At 41.0% G+C, this 23,150-nt stretch overlaps 2 protein-coding genes across 7 annotated transcripts in view; one reads left to right on the top strand and one right to left on the bottom strand.

Annotated features, from left to right (window-relative positions):
* The window catches only part of LOC127357022 (macrophage mannose receptor 1-like), a 46,194-nt gene extending 34,996 nt beyond the window's left edge, over positions 1-11,198 (bottom strand). For 2 of the 4 annotated variants that reach the window (XM_051389178.1, XM_051389180.1), the window contains exons 1-2: positions 7,598-7,816; positions 6,402-6,480 (exon numbers count right to left, since the gene is read on the bottom strand). In XM_051389178.1, the coding sequence (XP_051245138.1) occupies positions 6,402-6,438 (37 nt within the window). In that variant the 5' untranslated portion in view covers positions 6,439-6,480; positions 7,598-7,816. Of the gene's footprint in view, positions 1-6,401; positions 6,481-7,597; positions 7,817-10,805 lie in introns of those variants that run through there. The other 2 variants (XM_051389177.1, XM_051389179.1) reach the window with 2 other exon arrangements.
* Positions 10,523-21,672, top strand: LOC127356996 (SWI/SNF-related matrix-associated actin-dependent regulator of chromatin subfamily E member 1). 3 transcript variants are annotated; one of them, XM_051389134.1, is made up of 11 exons: positions 10,523-10,667; positions 11,259-11,316; positions 12,239-12,282; positions 13,013-13,111; positions 15,265-15,357; positions 16,632-16,763; positions 17,315-17,486; positions 17,702-17,874; positions 17,995-18,096; positions 18,782-19,115; positions 19,383-21,672. In XM_051389134.1, exons 2-11 carry the CDS (start codon positions 11,310-11,312, stop codon positions 19,775-19,777), a joined length of 1,551 nt encoding a protein of 516 aa, XP_051245094.1. In that variant the 5' UTR covers positions 10,523-10,667; positions 11,259-11,309; the 3' UTR covers positions 19,778-21,672. The 3 variants fall into 3 exon arrangements, with proteins under 3 accessions (XP_051245094.1, XP_051245096.1, XP_051245095.1); XM_051389136.1 differs by having other exon boundaries at positions 10,524-10,667; positions 15,265-15,345; XM_051389135.1 differs by having other exon boundaries at positions 10,594-10,671.
* The last annotated feature ends 1,478 nt before the right edge of the window (positions 21,673-23,150 follow it).

Genomic DNA, 23,150 nt, shown 5'->3' with positions numbered 1-23,150 from the left:
CACATTCATACACTGATGGCAGTGGCTGCCATGCAAGGTGCCAACTGCTCACAAAAACTCACACACAATGCACAGCATGCACAGAATCGGGAGTAATTTGGGGTTCAGTGTCTTGCTCAACGACACTTTGACATGCAGCAAGAGGAACCGGGGATCGAACTGCCAACCTTCCGAATAGTGGACAACCTGTTCTACCTCTGTGCCACAGCTGCCAGCCATGTGCTATGGTATGTGCATTGCTCTTGAGGTCTGAGAGGTTGGGGCTAGGGAGGCCAATAATTTTGGAGGCGCAGTTTGTGATGCATATGAGTTTCTATTGGAGGCATGTTTAAGAAACAGGTGGAACAGTAGAGGAGAATGGGTTATACAATACGTTTATAAAGTAGAAGCAGAAGGTGGGGGGCAACAGAAAGAGCTTTGAGTTTGCAGATGGCAGAGAGTCTTTGTTGGCAGCATTTGTGAATGTCTGTGGTGTGTTGTTCAAAGCTCAGTTTATTGTCCAGAGTGAGTCCAAGGTATTTGAAGCACTCCTCCATCTCAACAGCTTCATTATTGATGCAGGTGGGATTGTGGGTGGAGATGGGGGCTGTCCAGTGGGTGCTGGAGGTTTTAATTAACAGTTCTTTTGTTTTTTGTGACATTCAGCTGCAGAAAGTTATTTGTGCACCACTGTGTGAAATTGGCGATGGAGTCTAGATTTATTGTCATTTAGAGTGTGAGGATGACCGTGTCAGAGTATTTGATGTGTGTGGTGATGTGTGAGGGGCTGGTACAGTCATTTGTGTAGAGGTTAAACAGGAGGGGACTCAGGACACAACCTTGTGGGGCTCCGGTGTTGGTGATGATGGTGGAGGATGTTAGAGCACCCACTCTGATGGTTTAAGGTCTGTCAATGAGGAAGCTGTATACCCAGTGGATGAGGAGTGGGGGGACGTTGAGGTGTTGGAGTTTCCTGATCATCTGGTGATGGTGGATAGTGTTGAATGCAGAACTGAAGTCGATGAAGAGCAGTCTCGGGCTTGTGATGTAGGAGGTAGTGGAGGAGGCATGCAGAATTGGGGTGAGCTCTGTGGCATAGTCCTTTAGCACCCGTGCCTGGATGGCATCTAGCCCCTGAGCCCTTCCCGGTTTGCACCGTCTCAGCTGCCGGTGCACATCCTCCACCATGAAGGGAACAGGGGGTGCAGGCTCCTGGATGAGGAGGGCCTCCAGTAGTTCCATGCATTCCTCTGAGCAGCTGATGGTGTCAAACCATGTATAGAAGGTGTTCAGATCCTCAGTAAAAGAAGGAGGGTCAGTTATTGTGGATAATTTGGATCTGGGGTCACATCCGGCGAGTGTTTTCACTTTTTGAAAAGCTTGTTTTTCATTGTGCGGAATTCCTGTGTCTCTTTGTATTTGAGTTTGGCTTTGATGATGTCATTTTTATTGTGTTGGGATCCAAGGAGACCTTTAAAAGTGTTTAACTGGACCAAAAGGGGAATGTTGGGATCTGACCACGTGTTTTTAAACAAATAAATAGTCATTACTACAGTGAGGCCCTCATGTAAGCAATAAAGCCTGCTCGTAGTGACGAAAGACAAAGAAAAAGGGCCTGCCAGATCACAGACCCCTCAGCGGGGGGCCGAGAATGCAGCCAAGGTGTGGCATGAAAGCAATGAACGCCCAAACACCGGCCCTTCATTGGTCAGATTCCCTCGGACCCCAGACCTAGCTGTCATCCCGGCTACTTAGGCCCGAGAGACGCTCTTCTCTCTCTCTTCTTCTCCCTTTGCTCTCTCACTCACCTCGCTGGCCCACACTGGGTGATACGTTTTGGACGCATGACAAAGGATTATAGCAAGGCACGAGAGCCTGCCTTTTCCTGCGATCCCTGGCCAGTGCACCGCTAACAGGAGTCGACAGCTGTAGCTTTAAACAGAAAGTCTGCCAGCCGACTGAGCAACGCGACGTTAACGTTGAATCGTTAACTCTGCAGAGCAACAAGCGAAACACCTTTCCTCTTGCTACCTGTGCCAGCGGACATCGCACAGCAGAGACAGTTTGGACCACATTTCTGATCAGCCTGGCTCACAGGACCGCCAGCTGACCATGCAGCACCTACAACTCTTCTTCATCTTCCTTTGGACCGTCGGTAACGTACTGGGCATAGACATATAACTTAACAGAGTTAACGGCTAAACAAGGACTGTTTCATTATTGTTAATGTTACTGTTTTATTCAGGTTATTGTGGTATTGAGATGTTGATTTGATTAACTCAGGTTACCGTAGTTAACTGTAGTCTTTCAGACAGTGCTAATGTGATTTTGATAACCATTAATTGATTGCTCTGATACAGTTACTCCACTGTAACACCCTACGACGTGGAGCCTGACAACGGCTTGTGGTTTTGAGTGAGACCCAGTCCTGTCGTTGAAAGGCTTTCCGTTTTTCCGTAAATATGGTTGATCCAGGGTTTGGAGTTTGGATATCTCTTGAGGATCTCGACTGGTATGGTTGTTGAGATGCAGAACTTCATGTAGTCTGTAATAGCAGTGACCCTCTCATACAGGTTGCCATCATTAGTAATTGCGTCCAAGGACGACTGGTTGACACTGTAGGTATCGGGCTTGTTACATTTCAGTACTGGTCTGTAATGCAGAAGTAGAAAAATAACATTGTGAACTGCAATGCTGAGTGGTGGGTGTGCACGTGAGATGTATCCATCTGTAATATTGCCATAACATAAGTCCAGAGTGTTTTCTCTCCTTGAGTGTCCACATACTGATGAAATGATGGCAGAACACTGTCAAGTCTGCAACTGTTTAAGTCACCAACAATAAACATGGGAGCTTCTAGATATATGCCCTGCATGTTGTTAGCATAGTTAGCCACTAGCTCGGCTGCAACCTTGGTGTTAGCACTAGGTGAAATATAAATTCCCTTGGGAGATGAAATGGATGGAGGGACAGCGTCAGCATCTCTAGACGTGCAGTACAGACCTTGTCGTGGATCTTGATCATGTTATACCACCTGTTGTTGACGTATATGTAGACCCCTCCGCCTCTCTCCTTGCCTGACTCCCTCGTGCGGTCTGCCCTGAGGATGGTGAAGTTGACGAGATTTACTTCAACATCTGGGACAGCCTCGTCGAGCCAGGATTTGGTCAGGGCAATGATGCAGGCCTCCTTGAAGGTTCTCTCCACCAGACATATGTTCATTTTATTCCGGAGTTACCTCACATTGGACAAGATAATGGAGGGGAGAGGGGGTTTGAAGGGTGGCTTCCTAAACCTGGTGCATACCCCTCGTAGCTTCCCTCTTTTCCTCAGCCGGATTTCTGCTGGTAGAACACTGGGTTGTTTGATGCTGCTGTGCATGGAACACCGGAGTTGTAGCAGATCTTCCCTGGTGTGGGTGAGTCCTTTGTTGCCACGTTACTCAGGTAGTAACACGTAGCAGTCACTGGTGATGATCCATTGCGTGATGAGTGTGATCCCGATAGCTTTGTCTAGTTCACTCATAACGACAAACATTACAAGACAAACTGGACTTGACACAAACGAGACAATACGGAAGTGGACGCAGGCAGACAGTACAGACAGTGTCGTCGCAGCAGAGCTTGTTCTGTGATAGGTTGGTAGGTGGACCTGGATGATCAAGTAAGCAATAACTGATAATTGTCCTAACATTTTTGTTTCCTCTTAAACAAAGTACACAAATGACAAAGATCTGAGGAATCGCATTAAAGCGGCAGTAGGTAATTTTTATAAAAACAATTGTTTGTCCTTTTCACTGAAACTTTCACTATATCCTGACAAATAAATCTGGTTCCTCTGGCTCCTCCTATTGCTCCTAGTGGCATTTGCAAGAATCCACCGGGCCTGGAGGAAAACAACCAATCAGAGCTGAGAGAGATAGGAAGACACTTTGGGTTGGTTACTTGAAGAGAGTACATTGTCTCAGTCTCAAAAAAGAAAAAGTCCCAAAGCATATATTTGATGCCCTGGGGATGAAATTCAACAATCAACTGTCTTCCTTAGCTCTGATTTCCTCCAGGCCCAGTGGATTCTTGCAAATACCATTAGGAGCGCTATAATGAGCCAGAAGAACTTTGATATTTTTCAGAGATTGTCTGTCTCATGTACTACTGTCAGGATATAGTGAAAGTTTTAGCAAATATGACGAAAACTTATTTTCATAAAAAATTACCTACTGCAGCTTTAATTCTGATTAAAACCATTGACAGTGTTATGGTCAGTACCATACTGCAGTAGATTCTTGTGTTTTTCCCTCCCTGTTGTTCCTGTCTGTCTCTCTGTTTGTGTGGTGTGTGTTTGGGACTCCTCCCATTCTCCCTGGTTGCCTGATGACACGCCCCTTCTGCTCCACTGCCTCCACCATCAGCTCAACTCTGCCCGGATCTTAGCCATTAACCTCTCACCACTGCCAGCTGGAGCTTCACCTCACCATCTCACCAGCCACCAACTAGTTTTTCAATAAAGCCCTGTTTTTGGTAATCATACTCAACTGAGTTTGTGTTCTGCTTGTGGGTTCCTCTGTTTAACACAATAGACAGTATGTATACTGGACAGAGCTTTCAGGTCTATGAAGTGAAGCCAACGTGGAAGTGTCTTAAACCTGCATTCTATGTAATGACCAGCAGGGGAGCACTATTGACTGCATTAACTGACTGATAGCATGCACTCTAATGGAGAAATGACCCTACTCTCACCTGATTTATAAGCTCTGTAAGCAGTTTCCTTTTTTTTCATTCAACAATTTTTATTGATTTCACATTAGTTTCGTACATTCATTTGCAGCATATGTTGAAAGTAAGAGTATTCACACAAAAAAAATAGTAGCTGCATCAATCAAGTGATTATAATTGTGAAACTATACCCAGTTCACCCCCCACCCAGACCCTCCCAACCATTCCCATTTGTCCCCTTAGAGTTCGAATCTGTGGGAGAATGAGTGTCCATTGGGTTTGTTCAATTCAGGATGCCAGAAAGATTGCAATAGCAAATGCAGAATCATTCAATGATAATGAAAGTAACAACAACAAAACAAAACAAACCTCAGAATAAATAAATAGATAAACATCAGCAACCAAAACAAAACCAAACAACAAGACAAAACTCTATTGGTATCTCATTAATGGTATTTGTAAGTCTCCCTAAAGGTTTGCAGGGAGCCTTTAAGGGTGTATCTGATTTACTCCAGTGTCAGAAAGTGCATGGTATCTTTCACCCATCTTTGAAAGCTGGGAGGTGTTTCCTCCTTCCAGGAGAGAAGAATAAGACGTCTTGCAATCAGGGATGTGAATGCTATGACTGTGCAAGCTTTGCCTTTGAGGGAGCAAGTTTTAGGGGTGAATCCAAATTGTGCGCATATGGGTTTTGGAGCACTGGTGGATTAATGCACAGGCTGGCGCAGGCTGCAGCCTAGAGGCCCCACGTGTGCAGGGGCTCCAGATTGGCCAGACTATTTTTAATTATTTTAATTTACTACACTGGGAAAAAAAAACTTGCCTCCTATTGGGGCCCTTAGAAACATTTTAAAAAATTAAGTCGCTGATTGGGTAGATATGGGACACATTTACCCAATCAGCTGCCATCATGTGGCCGGGTTAATAAGGTCAGTTTTGTTGATATGAATGATACGTCACTCACTGTTACTAGACAGTATAGCGCCAAAATGTCAGAAAGGAAATGTACGGTGGCAAACGTGCAGCAAACGGCAAAACGCTGCCAACAAGGGAATGATGCAAATCCCAAAACACACAAACACATAAAACAAATCGAACAAAAAAATGCAGCAACGGAAAAATGCAGCAATCACAGAAACGAAGCAGAAGCAAAAACTTACAAACCCACAAAACAAATGCCAAAGAAAAATGCTGTTCTAAATGGGAAATGTGATGCAGGGGTAAGCAGTTTCCTAATGAGTTTATGGTTTCAATCTAGTTTCTGTCTTCTTCCATACAGCGTGTTCATTTTCGTAAATGATGGACCTATTTAGAGTAAAACAGACGATAAAGCAGGTTATCAACTTTTCGTTTACCCACTTACCCCACCTTTGAGTAAGAACTTTCATTTTACATTGATTCTGGCAGCCTCTGTGGATAAAAGTGGTATGTGCGTCCACCCCCTTGTTTTATTGATTTAAAGGGGAATCTGTGTGTCAGGCATTAAGAATAACTATATAGAAATGACTCACTGATGGTCTTGTGTGTTTAGGTCATATAGAGGATTAAATTGAGACTGTTACATAACCAGTTAAAAACTCCTTGCAGTAGGTTTAACTATCAACAGTAGTTATATAAGTAGAGCTAATTAACAGTGAGCTACTGATTTGTACCTTACTTTCTCTTCTTAGAAAGTGTGTCAAAGAAATACAAACATTAAATTGAACCAACCTGATAAGACCACAAAAATCAAAGTCTTCCCCTCCATGGCAATGATTGCGCTGTTTCCTCTTACCGTTCAATGGTTACGCTGTGAGAGAAATACAAGAGCATGATTGACTGACTCCTATATACACTGATGTGCCACAGAACATGTACCCTATCAATACTTAATTGTTATCAAGCTGATCCAACTGTCTCTACTGTATGTTACAACCAGGTTTCTCCCAGTTTGACTAAGTGAAGATAAATGGAGAATTACCATAAAACTATGGTATGTATACAAACCTCTTAAACTCACCAGGACGCTCACTTGAGGAGGTTCTAAGCTGATTAGATCTCCTACACAATATAAATGTTTAAATATATATATATATTACTTTTGTCCGTAAGGGTCCACCCTTTTTTTTTTTCAAAAAGTTTTTTTTTATAAAAATGAATATAAAATGTATATACCAATATAAATGTTTAAACTTTTGCCAATATGGTCAAGCTACGCATATTTAGATAAATCGTTAATTTTACAGAAACTATGAGTACCAGTATGATTCAGTCAGACTTACTTTTACTTAATTATTAATATTATTATTATTATTATTATTATTATTACAGTAAGTTATCAATTTAAGTTAGATAGCAAATATGAAGATATAAATCTGGAACAATTCATTCTCAAAAGTATTGACAAGATTGTGAAACTGATCTATACAATGTACTAAAGAAATTGAATTAAAATACAATGTCCAATTCTTTCTCCTTTTCTTAAACTAACCACACACCTGCACATCATTTCATACAGCTTAAGCTTGGGTTGTAAAAACTGTTAACTGATAGTACAGTATGGAGAGCCCCAACAAAGAGGAAAAGTTGGGAACGCTGTAAAGGACACCTTTCAAAATAAAACATAGCCACAAATGGCATTAATATTAAACATTAAACATTAAACCTATATTTGTAGATTTGTGCATTATATGGCTGGATTCCTATTAAATTAATTTTATGTCTCCTTTTCCAGAGCTTTGCTTGGTGTTACTTATAAAATAAACCTCAGTGACTTTGAATTGAAAACCTCAGAATAATCATGGTGTTATACACAACATACATTGCCCTTAACATCTGCTGAAATCGGAATAGCAAGCACTTTTTCATTTTCACAAAACATAAAATCCAGGTTTTGAATATATTTCTTCAAAGAAATCATGTCTTACCTGAACACGAAACCCCAGACAAAGCAATGCTATTGATACGGTGTGAAATGAGTGCAGTTATGTTCACTGCAGCTTTAAATGAAAATCCTCAGAGCTGTTTGCCGTCATGGTTCTTTAACATAATCCCCAATTTGCTATGAAAATGATCAAACATTATTTGCATTGTGCAAATAAGTGAGGCTGACTCCACTTTACGTCAAGGTAGAATTCAACTAATAAGCCCAATTTTGTATATTGAATCGATTAAGTCAGTATTTGCTCAATAAATATGTCAAACCAGGGCAGCCATGGTGGCCTTAGGGTTGGGACACCAACCATAAATTACAAAGGTTTGTGACCCTTGTTGACCTTTGTCATTCTCTGTCCTTATTTCATCCACTGTCACTATAAAAAGGCATAAAATATCCCATCATAATTATAAGTAATTCAGTTGCTCCTAATAATAATGTTTGCTAGCTGCCTTTTGGAAACACGCCGCCGACATTTGCATGAGGAGAATTTGACTAAAAGCACAAAGCAGAAGTTTAGACTTTCAAGCTGAGCATGCGAGCAGCAAAGACACCGTGGAGCTCTAAAAGCTCTCATATTACATTATTAATGTGATTATTACAAAATAATTAGTGATTTGAATAAATCTCAGTGGCAGATTCATACGGTTCCTCCTTGTATGAAATGCTGATGTTCATAAGAGTTTTCCAAGAAGTTGTCCTACAGTTGCGGTTGCCTTCAGTCAAGGAAGATTGATAGCAACTGATCCCAATCAGGGATTTAACAATATACTCAACTCACAATACGATACAGTTCATGATCCTGGGCTCACAATGGGATTTTCTCACTATTTATTTGACAAAATGAGATTGAAGGCAAATTGTAAAGGAAAAAGATTCCGTTATTTCTCAAAAGATTTTCTCATCTATTTTTTCAGCTCAACAGTTTGAACCTTCACATTGTAATGGGATATATCTTTACATTCCTAACACTAGTGTAAATGTGCCGGTGCTAGCTAAAAAGCATTACATACATACATGATAAAGTTACAATGAAAATAAGGAATGGAACATTTAAAACTAACAATACAATAAAACAATCATTAGTATGAACACCACAGACAAGTTTAACTATATCTTAAATCTGATTTTAAAAGTGCTGTATATTGCACAGTTCCTTTTTTCCATAGAAAATCTTATAGAAAAGACTAACTGTCCAATTTTCAAAGAGAGCAGCGAGAGAAAAATTAACTTGTCCTGGAAGACTGTCCATTAGTCTGACAAAGTGACTTAAAGGAGCAGATTTGGATCCAGGTTTTAATCATTAATTCATGAAATTCAGTGGAAAAACCACTGAATCATTTTGAACCATTGGTCCTATTTTTAAACAGATAAACTAGAGTAACAAAAGAGATGATGCTGTGATACACTGTGGAAATTATGTCAAGGTTAATATAAACTGTTTTTGACCGCTGAGAGTCTCAGGCCCTGTGGGAATGGTTGTCTAGGTGATGATCAGGCCTTGCTTTCTCATTATGCTGTTTCATTAACCCTATGTCTCTGTGTCTAGGTAATATGTATGGGTCGGGGTCAGTTAACCTACAGTGTACTGTGTATTTTTACATAATTCATGATTTTTTATTGTTTTTCTGATTCTATTATTGTCTAACTGTGTATTCTAAGAGCTTTAAAGGTCCAGTGTGTAACATTTAAGAGGATCTATTGGCAAAAATGGAATATAATATTCATAGGTACATTTTCATTAGTGTATAATCACCTGAAAATAGAAATTGTTAGAAACTGTTGCCTACTTATACTATATGGGCTATTAATCCCCAGAATGTGATGTACAACTAACTTACTTATTTATTCTCTTTGGAATATGTTGCACATCTGGATGCCCAAAGTGCAAAATAAGATACTAACACTCTATTAGAGTTGTTAAAATGTGCTGTATAGCACATACAAAATGTTTCTGACTTATGTCTGCTCATCAAAAAAAAATAAAAAATTCCAAAGTAAAATCAGATTCTATTCATTCTGTGTTCCAGTCGTGGAAAAGGGATAAGTTTGCAAATTTAGATTTTGCAAATCATTCAAATTAGCAGAGATCTTTGTATACACAACTTCCTGAAAGAGCCAAGGTAATCAAAGCGTGACTCTGCTTTGTTATCTGTGTGTCCTCTAAAAGTGATCAACCAAGCACGATATTTGGTCTAAAAAATTTCCATTTTAATAACAGGATCTCTACATACCAGTAACTTTGTGTCAGATTAAGAATAGGATTTTTCAGGAAGGTGTTGAACTTTAAGTAGAATATATGATGAAACTATGAAAAGAAAATCAATCCCTGAACTCTTTCCGCTGTTTAAGAACACTTTCCCGCAGAAGCAGCTGGACATTGCATGTGAACATTACCCAGTGATCTGCAGGGAGAAACTGAAAGGTGAGCTGATGGTGAGGTACAGCAGTGTGGAGTTTGCGTGAGCTGCTTTTCAAACAAGGTATGCCCAAGCTCGGAAACAACTCTCTCTTCTACAATTACTGCTATTTTTGCTTTGGTTTTGTAGATAGATTTATTTTTGGTACATGGTGTTTCAAATTGTTGCTGGTACTTTTCTATAATGTTGTAGCGCAATTGGCATGTGCTAATGTGTACAGAGGAAAGAGAGAGAGAGAGAGAGAACAGTTACAGAGAGATTTTTTGGGGCATCAGGTGATCCTTTGGGTTTGTCTCCCCAGTGTTGCCGTAGAGCCCTTGCTATAACAATGTAACGTTATACAATGTTGTTGCTGTAACTTGATGTGTTGCTGCTGTGTGACGTATTGATGAATGTGATGCATTTGTTAGCCCACCCACCCAAAATCACCACCAGCCGTCACTGCTAGCCATCTGCTGTTATCCTGCTTAAGATCCTGCTGTTATTTTGTTGAGGCAGCCTAAGCATTTTAAGTAACTAAGCTTTTATTCTGAAAACATCCTTTCCGGCGGCCAGGAAAAAAAAAGCACTTCCGGTCTGAGTGTGAAAGGCGGAACAGGCGCCGCTTGAAGCGGCCGTACGGAGGGAACAAAGGACGACTGAGTGAGTATGTTTACGTTGTTTCCAACACAGTTACTTGAAAATGTTACAATTTTACCATTTTGTAACGTACATTTAAAATGTACTCGAATGTACTCGTTGTAGCATTAGCTAACTCGGCTAGTTAAAGTGACTATTTACCTCCATGTGCGTAGCAGCGGCGGGAGCTTGTGTCGTCCGTTAGCCTAGCTGCAGTAGCAAGGTTTCTTCTAATATCTTGAACGCGCTGCACTCTTCAGAGGCGTCAACCGGACTGCCAATGCGAGTGTATTGTGTGTTTGCTGGTTTTTATAACTTAATTGTTTCGAAGTGAATTGAATTAGACTTCGCTGTCATCATTATTATTATTATGGGACATATGATCTCTTTGTGTTAGCAGGTTTGCTAGAAGGCCAGGCCGGGTAAGCTAGCTTTAGCCCCGTCAGCCATTGTTGTCATTATTAGTTATCGGCTTTACTCAGGTATATTATATATCATTTACCGACGTCTCTTTGATGCTTTGCCTATCAGACGACCAACTGCAGTAGCAGAGTGGTTGTAGTTATTTGTTAATTTGTGTGGGTTATTTATTTTTTCTCTTGTTTTCTTACCCAGGTTAACCAATATGGAAATAGGTTGCTCTCAGTAGCCCAATCTCCAGCCACGATGTCGAGTAAGTAAACATACACGTTAGTAATGGTAACGACAGCTCACTTCATTGGTGTCCAAATGATCATTTGTAAGAAAACAATAGTGAAGAACACTTTGCTTTCTTTAACATGGGCCTTAGCTAAGATTAAGGTTGCAACTAACTCATTATATTCATTATCAATTTATCTATTTTGTGAATTATGTTCGCAATTAATCGTTCAGTTTATAAAATGACAAAACAAATAGTTCATCACAATTCCCCAGAGCCCTCATACTGCTTCTATTGATAGTCCAAAACACAAAGATTCTTCATTTACTATCAGAAATAACAGGAAAGGAAAGTAGTACATCCTCACATTTACGAAGCTTACAAAGTTTGCATATTTTTATTTAATTCATTAAGTATTCAGTCTTTCTTGGTGTATTAGAGTGTATCAGTCCATTTACATAACTGTGCAGTCTTTGCACAACATTGTTTTTCAGGCGTGATGAAGAAAACAGATTTTTATTTTAGTATCTACAGAATTGTTATAAGAAGAGCTTGTAATAAACAAAGAGAAGCAGCAATGTTAATTAGAATTGTTTGACTATGTATATGTTCACTTAATGAACGTGTTTGGTTTAAATTTTCTTTTATAAAGTTATTTCTTCAAGAAAGCAGCCACCTGAGAACCTTTGCATAGTCATACTGGTGTTACTGTATTGGCCGCCAGGTTATCGGTGAATTCCCCCTATAAAATAGGTATTGTCTAAAAGAATTCCATATTGGTCAGGGTCTGTTTTCCTGTATTCTGCCAAAACTAAACCAGGTACAACTCATGGCAGTATTATGAATGAAAAAAATAATTTAAGCATAAATGTGTACGTAAACCATAGCCTTAAAATAAATAAACCAGTAGGACGTTGTGATGACTGTCTAACATTTCTCTTTCTTCATCGCACAGAACGACCATCCTACGCCCCTCCCCCTCCCCCTGCCCCGACAACAGTAAGTGTCCAACCCTCAGTGCCAGTCTCAGCGTTTACTGTTCAAAGTCATGTTAGCTCTGTGCACTCTTTTGGGGTCCTTTTTATCTTTATCTCTTGCTGTCTTACTCCCTCTCCCTCCACATTTTATATTACTTTCATTTAATTTCTTTCTCCGTCTGAACACACCGAGGTTGCTACAGATTTGTTCAGCTCTCCATCATCGCTTTCACTCCTGCTTTTTCCTGTCATATCACCACTTATTGAAGGTCTGATGCAGAAGGGCTCACTGTTCTTCGTGTATTTTTTACAGAGCGTTATTCCTACGGGGGAACACGTTTCTTTAAAAGGTCTTTTCAGCGCTAAATTTCAGAGTTTAAGGTCACAGACAGTGTGTGTACAGATGTTGTTTTGATGCTTTTTATATCCTTACACGCAGTGGCAGGGCACAGCATTGTGTAAAGTCACATTGGTAATCAAATGCAACTTTTGCCAGATGGGGGGGAGGGGGATGATATGCGCTTGTTGCAAGCTACATGCAACATTTACACATGCACTCAATCTGAACGCTGGCCAGTTGCCTTTTTATTTTTCGCCTTGCATGGTGACGCTCATTGAGAACAAACAAGCAAAACAATATACATATATTTTCACGTTTTCCCCCCTTTTCACTTATTTATGTTTATCCCTCTTCCTCCTCTTGTTTGTGAGCCATTTCTCATTCGTGTTTTGTCTCATTTGTCTTCCATCAGCAAATGCCTTCCACCCCAGGGTTTGTGGGCTACAACCCTTACAGCCATCTGGCCTACAACAACCTCCGGCTGGGAGGGAGCTCCGGAGGCTCCAGCAGGGTAATGAATTGATGGAGGGATTTGGAGAAAAAAAACAGATGGGTGCAGGTTAAGTGGGAGGGGTAGTAAGAAGCTGTCTTGAGCTACATATAGGTGCACAGCTACTGAGAAAGTGTGAGAGGAGCATAAAAAGGGTTAGAAGATGAAGCTAATGCACACAGAAGCTGGTGAAAAGAGGTGGTGGGGGTTGAACAAGGGGAAAATAAGATGTAAATACAGTTCAGTTCAGATCAGTGAAACACGATAGAAGAAATGGGTTGACAGTGGGGGCAGCAGAAACATTAAAGTAAGGAAATCAGGTTGGGGGGGCATTCTGTTTTATACAAGCGGCTCATTTACAGCTCAAACAGTTTCACCATCATTTCCCCGGCCATATACTGAAATCTGCCACAGTTGGGCTCAGTGCAGGATGCAGACAGCTCTGTTTGGCTTTTGTTGATCCTTACGACTAAATGTGACACAACAATTCTGTGGTATGTAGTAGTTAACGTATAACATATTAGTAGGTTGCTAAGTATTGAGGTTTAGTTATTAGTTTAAATTTAGCTTATTAACGAATTAGTTTTGTTATTGTACCAAAAAAGAACATGGCTTAGAGTGAATAATTTTGGAAAGTATAAAGGGATGTTTTTAGCATCAGTTTTAAACTATGACAATAATTGTGACTCACGTACACTTTTCAATGCAGGCACCAACCCTACACTATTTTATATTCAGTTACACAGAATCCTTGAACTGAAAAATGGGGGAACTGCAATCAATTGTTGTGATTAATGATTTACCAATCTGTATGTTCCCTTGAAAAGCTTTGAGAACACAGGACAATCACATCAGGCTACAAAGTTTTTTTATTTTTCAGTTAATGAAGTGCATGAATTCTCCGTCTGTTTGTGTGCGTTCTGCTTTTGAGGTACAATAGGCAAAATGACACTCTTGTGTGAATCTTTGAGACAATAACTGATACCCTGTACACCCCGAAGCAAGATGTCTCAACAGCTGCCATGGTCAAACAACAGTTTATCAGGATAAAACCTAGTGTCCATGCCAAACCAAGCTCTCTTAGCATTGCACAGTCTTACCCCATAAGTGAAACAAGTCTTGTAAGATTGCTCATTTTTTGGCCAGTAGATGCACGTCACCCCTGGGGAACAGGGCAATGGTGGGTCTGCAGCCGCCGCTTCTTGTCACCTTGCAAAGGCCACTGCATCTACTGTTCTGTTTTTAAGATGTTTCTGAACAGCCAATTGATTTGTCACTAAGTGGTCAAATTATTTTATTTACTTTAAAATGTACATCAACCTAACGTGTATGCTAACATATAGTCCCTGACAGACTGTTACATGGGGAATTTTTCACATTTCTATAAATGGCACTACCCTGTAAAGCTAATGCTGTACACAGTTAGAACACATATGGACTAAACAATCCCACCTTTTATTAGACTGTCTCTCTGTCTGAAATATAGAGTTTGAGGTAGGTAAATTTGACCTTCTGACCTCTTTTGGTCTTAAACAAGTGATTTTCCAGGTGCTGTCTATGAGTTCTGGGCATCAAAAACCACACATTTTTCACTTATTTATGGAATTTTTAAAATATCAAATCTAATTAAGATGCATTTAAAGACATGGAGATTACATCTTTCTCTTATTTGTATGGGGCACCACATTACACCTCTCAGTTGGCGTACGTTTAGCAGTCTAATGGGTGTAATTCTCGTAGTCTTCACGGTTCTTCAGATGTGGTGGAAATGCAAACAAGAATGTGCTTAAAAAAAAAATGCACTGCTGATTTAGTTCCTGGTCGTTCTATCGTTGGCTGCTAAACATTTACATCCATACATGCATGTAAATGAGTTGACATGCATAGTAAATGCATTTGTCCAGCTGTAAGGAAGCATTAAGGACCACCTAAGAGTTATGTATTGTCATGTTTACATGTACACTTCTTATTTTGCCTTGACTCAAGCCTCACCACTATTGGACCATAATCAGCGGGGGTTTTATGACTGTAATTTATTTTTTGCTCTTCTCTCTCTCAACCTCTGTCCTTTTTTTTGTTTCCCCTTCATCTACACCCCCTCCATTTCCTCATTCACACTTTTCTCCCCCTCTTTGCCCCTCTTATCTCGCTCTCTGACTGTCTTCCTTCCACAGAACTCCTCAGGCATCACCGTCCCAAAGCCGCCTAAACCTCCAGACAAGCCACTGATGCCTTACATGCGGTACAGCCGGAAGGTAAGCAGGAAGGTAAGACACCCATCCACGGTGTCTGCTTTTACTGCTTGTCCTCCCATTCCCCTGAAAAGTTGCAGGGGTTTTAGGGTGGGAAACAGCCAAGCCATGACGCCTTCACCACCACCTCAACCACCTAGTGGAGACTCTCCACTCTGTTATCCCGTTGGCTCACAGTAGCCTCCTGTTTGTCAACCATAAAGAGAAATTAAAACATCTCTTTGTGTTTCCTTCTGCAAGCATGATCTGCTCCTGCCTTCATTTCCCCCCCCTTTTGTGCTTATTGCTTTGCTGCTTCTCTACTTTTAGAGCTGAATGTTTGACATTGAATACAGCAGAAAGACAGAATCTACTAAGATTCACATTGCATTAAAACTGGTGATTCTGTCTTTAGAAAGATTTCATCCCATTCCATTTTTTGAGACAATGTTTACGGTGGCCCTGAGAGTTCGAGGCACTGCAACTTAAGAAAACACATGCAAATAGAAAAAAAACAAGCAAATCCCGAAAATTTGCAAAGAGCACAGATGACAAGTGACACGAAAAGGTTAAACGTACATGTTGTCACGGTTGGTGACTCATGAAGTCACTGAAGTGTCCCCTGGAAAAACTGTATTTGGTTGTTTTCTACCATGGCAACATTCTGTCTAAATGCAGCGCATGTGTTGTCACATCCCTCAAGACATTAAGATACTATACAAACTATACAATTAATGTGTGTCTGATATGTTTTTACAATAAAGGCACCATAAAAAAGCATTGAGTCACTTTGTAAATTCCAGAATATCTTAATATGCACATTGTGGTCATTTTTAAAGTTGATGTCTCCTACTTCACTGTAAAGTCCATTCTCAGTGGATGGACACTGGTGGCTTCAAGTTTCTACATCACACTGTACAAGTTGCATACTGGACCAGGACTGACTTCCAAACTGAGATTCTGCTCAGAAAATCTGATGTTTAAGCAGATGAATGTGAAATCATCCTTCCAGTGTCAAACTCTGCACATACAGCATTCACAAAACACACTGTTGGAACAGGAAGGGACACTGATTTCTGACTGGAGTAAGTTGCAGTCTGTTGACGTTTCAGGGCCACTACAAACGTGCTTTACCATAGTGCCAGTTTGCAATTCTAAGGAGATTTGTCATTTTGGAACTAGTTTTTTCATTTCTTTGCACTTTTCCTCCTTTATTTCCTGCACTGTCTTGTAGTAACCTAACTTGCCATTAACTGTAATTGCCCTGTAGTGACCGTGTGTGTGTGCGTGTGTGTGTGTGCGCGCGCAAGGTATGGGACCAAGTGAAGGCATCCAACCCGGACCTGAAGCTGTGGGAGATTGGAAAGATTATCGGAGGGATGTGGAGGGACCTGACTGATGAGGAGAAACAGGACTACCTGAACGAGTATGAGGCTGAGAAGGTGAGCTGTGAAGTGTCCTGATCACTGCTGAGCCTCAGGTCTACACAGTTCTGTTGTCTATATAAATCTTTGAAGTCAAATTGTGTTGGTGGAAAAGAAAAATCTACAGCTACTGTGGATTACAATTTTTTATTTTACAAATGTCTGTCGCTTGCAAACAAATACGAAGAGATGTCCTTTTTAAATACAGTTTCAGTCCGTCAATATCAGAGCAATACAGACATTTAAAAGCCTGAGCCAGAAAACTGTTGGGATTTAATTGGCTGACATCCATTAATCAGAATTCCTGTTCTTCAAACGTAGCTTAACTAATCCAGGACACAGCGATCCTGTTTGTTCTTATTTTGCCCATCAACGCGTATCATTTGTTCATCTTATATTATTGTGAATAACAACAAGCACTTATTTTCAAGTGAACCAGAGTGGGCTCAAAACCCCCAAGAAATCCCCAAAGTTGATAACACATGAAATGTTTCACAAGTCATCTTCAGACAGTAGGACCAGACAACTCGTCTTATTTTCCTATCTACTTTTTCTTCCCTCCCTCTCAGATCGAGTATAACGACTCTTTAAAGGCGTACCACAACTCGCCAGCTTACCTGGCCTACGTCAACGCTAAGAACCGGGCTGAGGCTGCAATGGAGGAGGAGAGCAGACAGAGGCAGAGTCGTATGGACAAAGGGGAGCCGTACATGAGCATTCAGCCTGCTGAGGACCCTGATGGTACGTTTTAGATACGGAGAAAATGAATGGCTTAAAAACAGGAATAGAAAGGAAAGCATTTATAGTGACAAGGTTTGGCACCTACTTTTTGTACTTAAACATAAAATGTTTTGAAGGTAATTTGAGGATGGAAATGTTGAAGGCATATGTAAATGTAAGCAGTCACCCTGCCCCCCTGCCTCCCTCATGGTGTATGGTGCATTACCTCTGTCCAGACTACGACGACGGTTTTTCAGTGAAGCACACAGCGGCCGCCCGCTTCCAGAGGAACCACCGGCTCATCAGCGACATCCTCAGTGAGATCGTGGTGCCTGACGTCCGCTCCGTGGTCACCACAGCCCGCATGCAGGTCCTCAAGAGGCAGGTCCAGTCTCTTATGGTGCACCAGGTAGGTTGAATGGGCATCATCATCACCAGCAGCTTGGTAGCCATGTTTATGCTATTGGAGAATGTTGTCCACCTTTGAGACAAGTCAGTGTGTTTCACCTGTAACGCTTGTGTGTTTCAGAGGAAGCTGGAGGCAGAACTTCTGCAGATTGAGGATCGCCACCAGGACAAGAAAAGGCGCTTCCTGGAGACCACTGACTCATTCAACACTGAACTCAAGCGGGTATGGTGGTACTTATTTAGCCAGAGACCTAAACGGAGAGGATTACTACTCATATAGTGTGTACATTGATACTGAATGTTTTCAACTCACTTTATTTGCACTAATTCTTGAACCCATGTTCTCCTCTTGCCACCTTGGCTTTGCTTCCAGAAATCCACCAAGACATAATACAAATAATCTGCTTGGAAAAATAACGTAAATCATCTGTTTGCAACAAAAAATGTATAACTTCCACATTAAAAGGACATCTACCCCTTCTGCCTTATTAAAAATTCCAGAATCTATGAATAGTTTTCCTGCTGGACAAGATGTCTCCTACTTCACTGTAAAGTCCATTCTCAGTGGATGTACACTGGTTGCTTTTAAGTTTCTACATCACACTGTACAAGTTGCACACTGGACCAGGACTGACTTCCTAACTATTTATGATGTCACAAATCATGCTGGTAGGCCCCGCCCCTTAAAATCTGATTTTCAGGGAGCTCAGAGAAACTTTCCACCTTCAGCAGATGAATGTGAAAACATCCTTCTAATGTCAAACTCTGCACAGACAGCATTCAAACAGCACACTGTAGGGACAGGAAGAAACACTGATTCTGACTGGAGGGGGCTTTAAAGTTAATTATGTAAATAGAAAACAGTTTTGTTGAAGACATCCTTTCACAATTGTTCCCTGTGTCTCCAGCTGTGCAGTCAGAAGGTTGAGGTGGACATGGAGAAGCTAGCAGCAGAGATGGCTGCTGCCGAAGAGGCAGCCAGGCGCCGGGCAGAGGAGAGAGAGCGCGAGGCGGCCGAGCAGGCAGAGAAAGCTGCTCAGCAGGCTCAACAACAACAACAACAACAGCAACAACAACAACAACAACAGCAGCAGCAGCAGCAGCAGCAACAACAACAACAGCAGCAGCAACAGGAGGCTGCTGGGAACAAAGCTGCAGAGCAAAGCAGTGCTAATGCTAGCAGCACAGCTAACCCCACCTCAGGGACCAAGGAGGAGGACAAACCCACACCAATGGAGACAGGTACCTACGCTTAATGTTTGTTTAATAAAATCTATACATTTTTAGTCTAGGATGAAATCTTGAATTAAACATTGAAATAGTCTGATAACACATGAAATGAACAGTAGGAACCAATGTGTTTGGAGCCACATGCACACTAGGGACACTGTTTAGAGATGGACTAACATATTTCTACTTCTCATGGGAATTGTTGACAATAAGAAAATATCAAATATTATTATTATTGAAACATGTTCCGACATTCATTGTCCTTCATTCCCTCCCCAGACGAAGCGACGCCTGCAGAGCCTTCGTCAGACCCCCAACCTGCTCCCCCTCCTCCGTCTGACCCCCCCTCTTCTGCCTCTGATAAAGCAACCCCTCCTCCTGAGCCCCCCAGGGAGAGCAGCACTCCTAACAGCAGTGCCCCCAGTGACGACGGCAGCAATAGCAGCAACAGCAACAGCAACAGCATGGCCCCTCCTCCCTCAGACGGCGCCACTGGAGTTGCGGCCCCAGCAGTCCCCGACCCCCCAGCCACCCAGGAAGCCAACTCCAGTGCAGCTAACCCTAATGCGGCCGCAGCGCCTCCGCCTCCGCCTCCCCCTGCCTCAGAAGAACCAACCCCTCCCCCGCCGCCACTACTACCCCCCAGCCAGAGCAGTCAGCAGTATGATATGTAACAGTGGTTGTAGCTGTAGAGGTTCCCCCTGCCCCTCCCCCCCCCCTGGCTGCAGCAGCAGTGGGCGTGGAACAAGTGTCTCTGTGATATGAGACGTGCTGAGTGGTTGAGGGTCTGATGGTATGGTCAATAAATACATATTTCATCACCCAGCCTCACGTAGCTGGACCAAACAAGGATTAGGACTCAAATCTGCATACGTTTCCTGTTTTTTAAAATTTACCCAGCATGCCTGGTTTTGCCAATAAATTGAAATGTCACCAAAGAGTACAACATTTGACCGATTGAGTTTGTGCTCCAGCCATTGTACAAGCCAGTCCTTGCCGTTTTTAGAAACTTTATTATAAAATGGGCCAACAGTCAGCAGTAATGCTGCTGGCTGATTGGATGTCACATACAGGGATCTAACTCAACACCTCCCATCACTGTTACTGCTGTCTGCTACTATTTATTGTCCAAAATCCATCCGCTAATCCTCACACACATTTTCAGTCATATCAGTTTATCATTTATGTATAAAATGTCAAAAACGTGTGATTTGTGAATGGCAATTTCCCAGAGCTCAAGGTGACCTCTTAAAATGTCCAAAACCCAAAGATCTTCAGTTTACACTTGTATATGACAGAGAGCAGCAGCAGTCTCACATCGAAGAGGCTGGAACTTAAGAGCGCTTTTTTCCTTTTCACTATTTTTGCTCAAAAAAATGATGAATTTGAATTTGATTATTTTTCTGACGATCAACTCGTTGTGAAATCAACCCATCGTCAAAGCTCTAATTCCACATCGCCGTGCTACTGTGTAAGCAGCCGCAGCACTGCTACTGTCTGAAGCAGTAGGATTTCAGTGATTTCAGGAGCCGCTGGCAGGGAGAGGTCACGCTGAGGGCCGTTTCCATCTACATACATAGTTCAAATGCAAACCTCAAATAACTCCCACTGTGTAGACTTTGTACTGTTGGATGTGGCTGAACTGTTTTGAGTTAACTTGTATATTTCTCAGTCTTGATGTATAAACCTTTAAATCAGCCCTTATATTTTTCTCAAGGTCACAGCTGCAAAGGACCCCCCCCCATAAAACCTCAGACTTTTTGTAGTTAATCAGTTTGTGTATTTGCAAAACTACTACTGTTACTTCTACTTTGTGTTTTTAGAGCTATAGTGAAAACTTTTAGATTAATATAATCAAATTCAGCCTTCGTATGAAACCTGTGCTCTGGAGCAGGTTTCAGTTTGACTGGGGGAGGACACATCTCGTGGTAGTATGGATGAAGACACATTTTAACTGTGCACCCACCTTCTGCATGCTGTACTAAATACTAACCATAATCCTGCAAGCGTTTGAACAGTTAAGTCTTGGTCAGAGAGTTGAGGCTGCAGGAAGCTGTTTGAAACATAAACATTTAAGACGAAACACACAATGTGCGCAAGAAACAACAAAAAAAAGGAAGTGGGCATGTCTCAAAGGTGCTTTTCTTAAAATCTGTGGATACAAAAAAAAAAAAAGACTTGTGTCGAGTATAAAAAGTTGACATGGACGTTTGTTCCCCTGTCTTCACACCTATGTAGAAAGAAGTCACACATAATCAGTTAGCATTTATCCTGTAAGAGCTTCTCTCCAAGTGGAGGCTGTTTTTTGTTTTTTAAAGACTTGCGTTGCTCCTTTAGGCTCCTTTTATTCCTGTCGAAACCACAAGCATTTAACTTGAGCAGAGAAATGCACACGCTACTCTCAAATGTAACCTCAGTCACTTGTGCATTTAAAGGACTGTTTTCTTACTTGAATTGGACTGTTTTTAGTAATCTTAATAATTCTGTTTTTTGCATCTTTCTTTTGTACTGTCTGAACTTATCTATCCAAATAAAGATGATTTCTCAGTCTTTTGACCTCTTTTTAAAATATGTTCTCTTTATTTGGCTGTTTCAGTTTAAGGAAACTACAATAAACTGAAGGAACTACAGTATGAATTTAAATTAGAGCACAAATCTACAGTGCTTATTGATATGTGAATACAAATTATATGGAAGTGTTCAACCAATTAAATGATCTGTGTTTAACGGGTTGTTATTTTAAGCCTGAAATGGATAGACGTTGATCAAATGTTAAATTAATCAGAGAACCCTTTCTCTAGCAGTTCCTGTGAGTGTGGATACTGATGCATTTTACTGTGACTGTAAAAGCTTCTGATCTGATACTATTGAACACTATGACATAAATACAGCAGACCTCTGGAGAACACTGCTTCTTCCTACTTCAACATGAAAAAGTGGAGTCGCCTCAATCATTTCTTTTATGTGCCCCAAACTATCAGAGGTCAGGGTACCATTGGACTATAGCCTCTGTTTGAGCCCTCTGGCCACTAGGGGGCCCCCCAAACACAGCACTGGCAATGCATCCCATTTCATTCCTAACACCCCTGCTATTCACACCAGTCACCTATTGAGTTCTGGCACGACCCCACGTTTTGACATTAAACGAGGAATCCGGCAAGGGTGTACTTTCTCTCCCTACCTCTTCCTCCTTGTCACCCAGCTCTTAGCTATTCATATTAAATCAAGCGCTCTGAAAGGCATCACAGTTGCAGAAAGAGAAATCGTTATCAGTCAGCTTGCAGATGATACAACTATTTTTATTTACTATTTAAGACTCTTCTCAGATACCTCGTGCTCTAAACATAATCGATGTGTTCTCTAAAGCCTCTGGACTATACCTAAATGTAAACAAATGTGAGTTAATGACAGTGAAAGACTCGGCTACTCGCTCAATATCAAACATCCCTGTCAAAGATACAGTAACATATTTAGGAATCTCCATCACTAAAGATCAGAAAGCTAGAAATGCTTTAAATTTGACCCCATTTATAGAGGAAGCTAAAAAAAGATTAAATCTTTGGCTCCTAAGAGATCTATCTTTAAGAGGTAGAACGTTAATAACAAAAGCAGGAGGAATATCTAGACTTACTTACGCTGCCCTCTCATTACATATTGACAATAAAACCATCAAATGCATAGATCAGATGATGTTTACATTTTTATGGAAAAATAAAATGCATTAAAATAATCTGTTGTCATAAACACATATGAGAATGGGGGGCAAAATGTTTTGGATTTTGATTCTTTGAACAACACCTTCAAGATTAACTGGATCAAACAATTCCTGAAAAAAACAGACTCAATATGGACTTGTATCTCCAATTATGTTTTTTTCTAAAATTGGTGGTTTAAAATTCCTTTTAGTGTGTCACTCTAACATAGAAAAGATTTCTGTTCGCCTTTCCAATTTTCATAAGCAAGTATTGCTTGCATGTTCGATGGTATACAAACACAATTTTTCATAATGGAATAATAAAGACATACTCTACAAGAACAGATCCATAT

The sequence above is a fragment of the Dicentrarchus labrax genome, unplaced genomic scaffold (genome assembly GCF_905237075.1).
Source record: "Dicentrarchus labrax unplaced genomic scaffold, dlabrax2021, whole genome shotgun sequence".
Lineage (NCBI taxonomy): Eukaryota > Metazoa > Chordata > Actinopteri > Moronidae > Dicentrarchus > Dicentrarchus labrax.
This window is presented reverse-complemented; position numbering and strand designations above follow the sequence as displayed.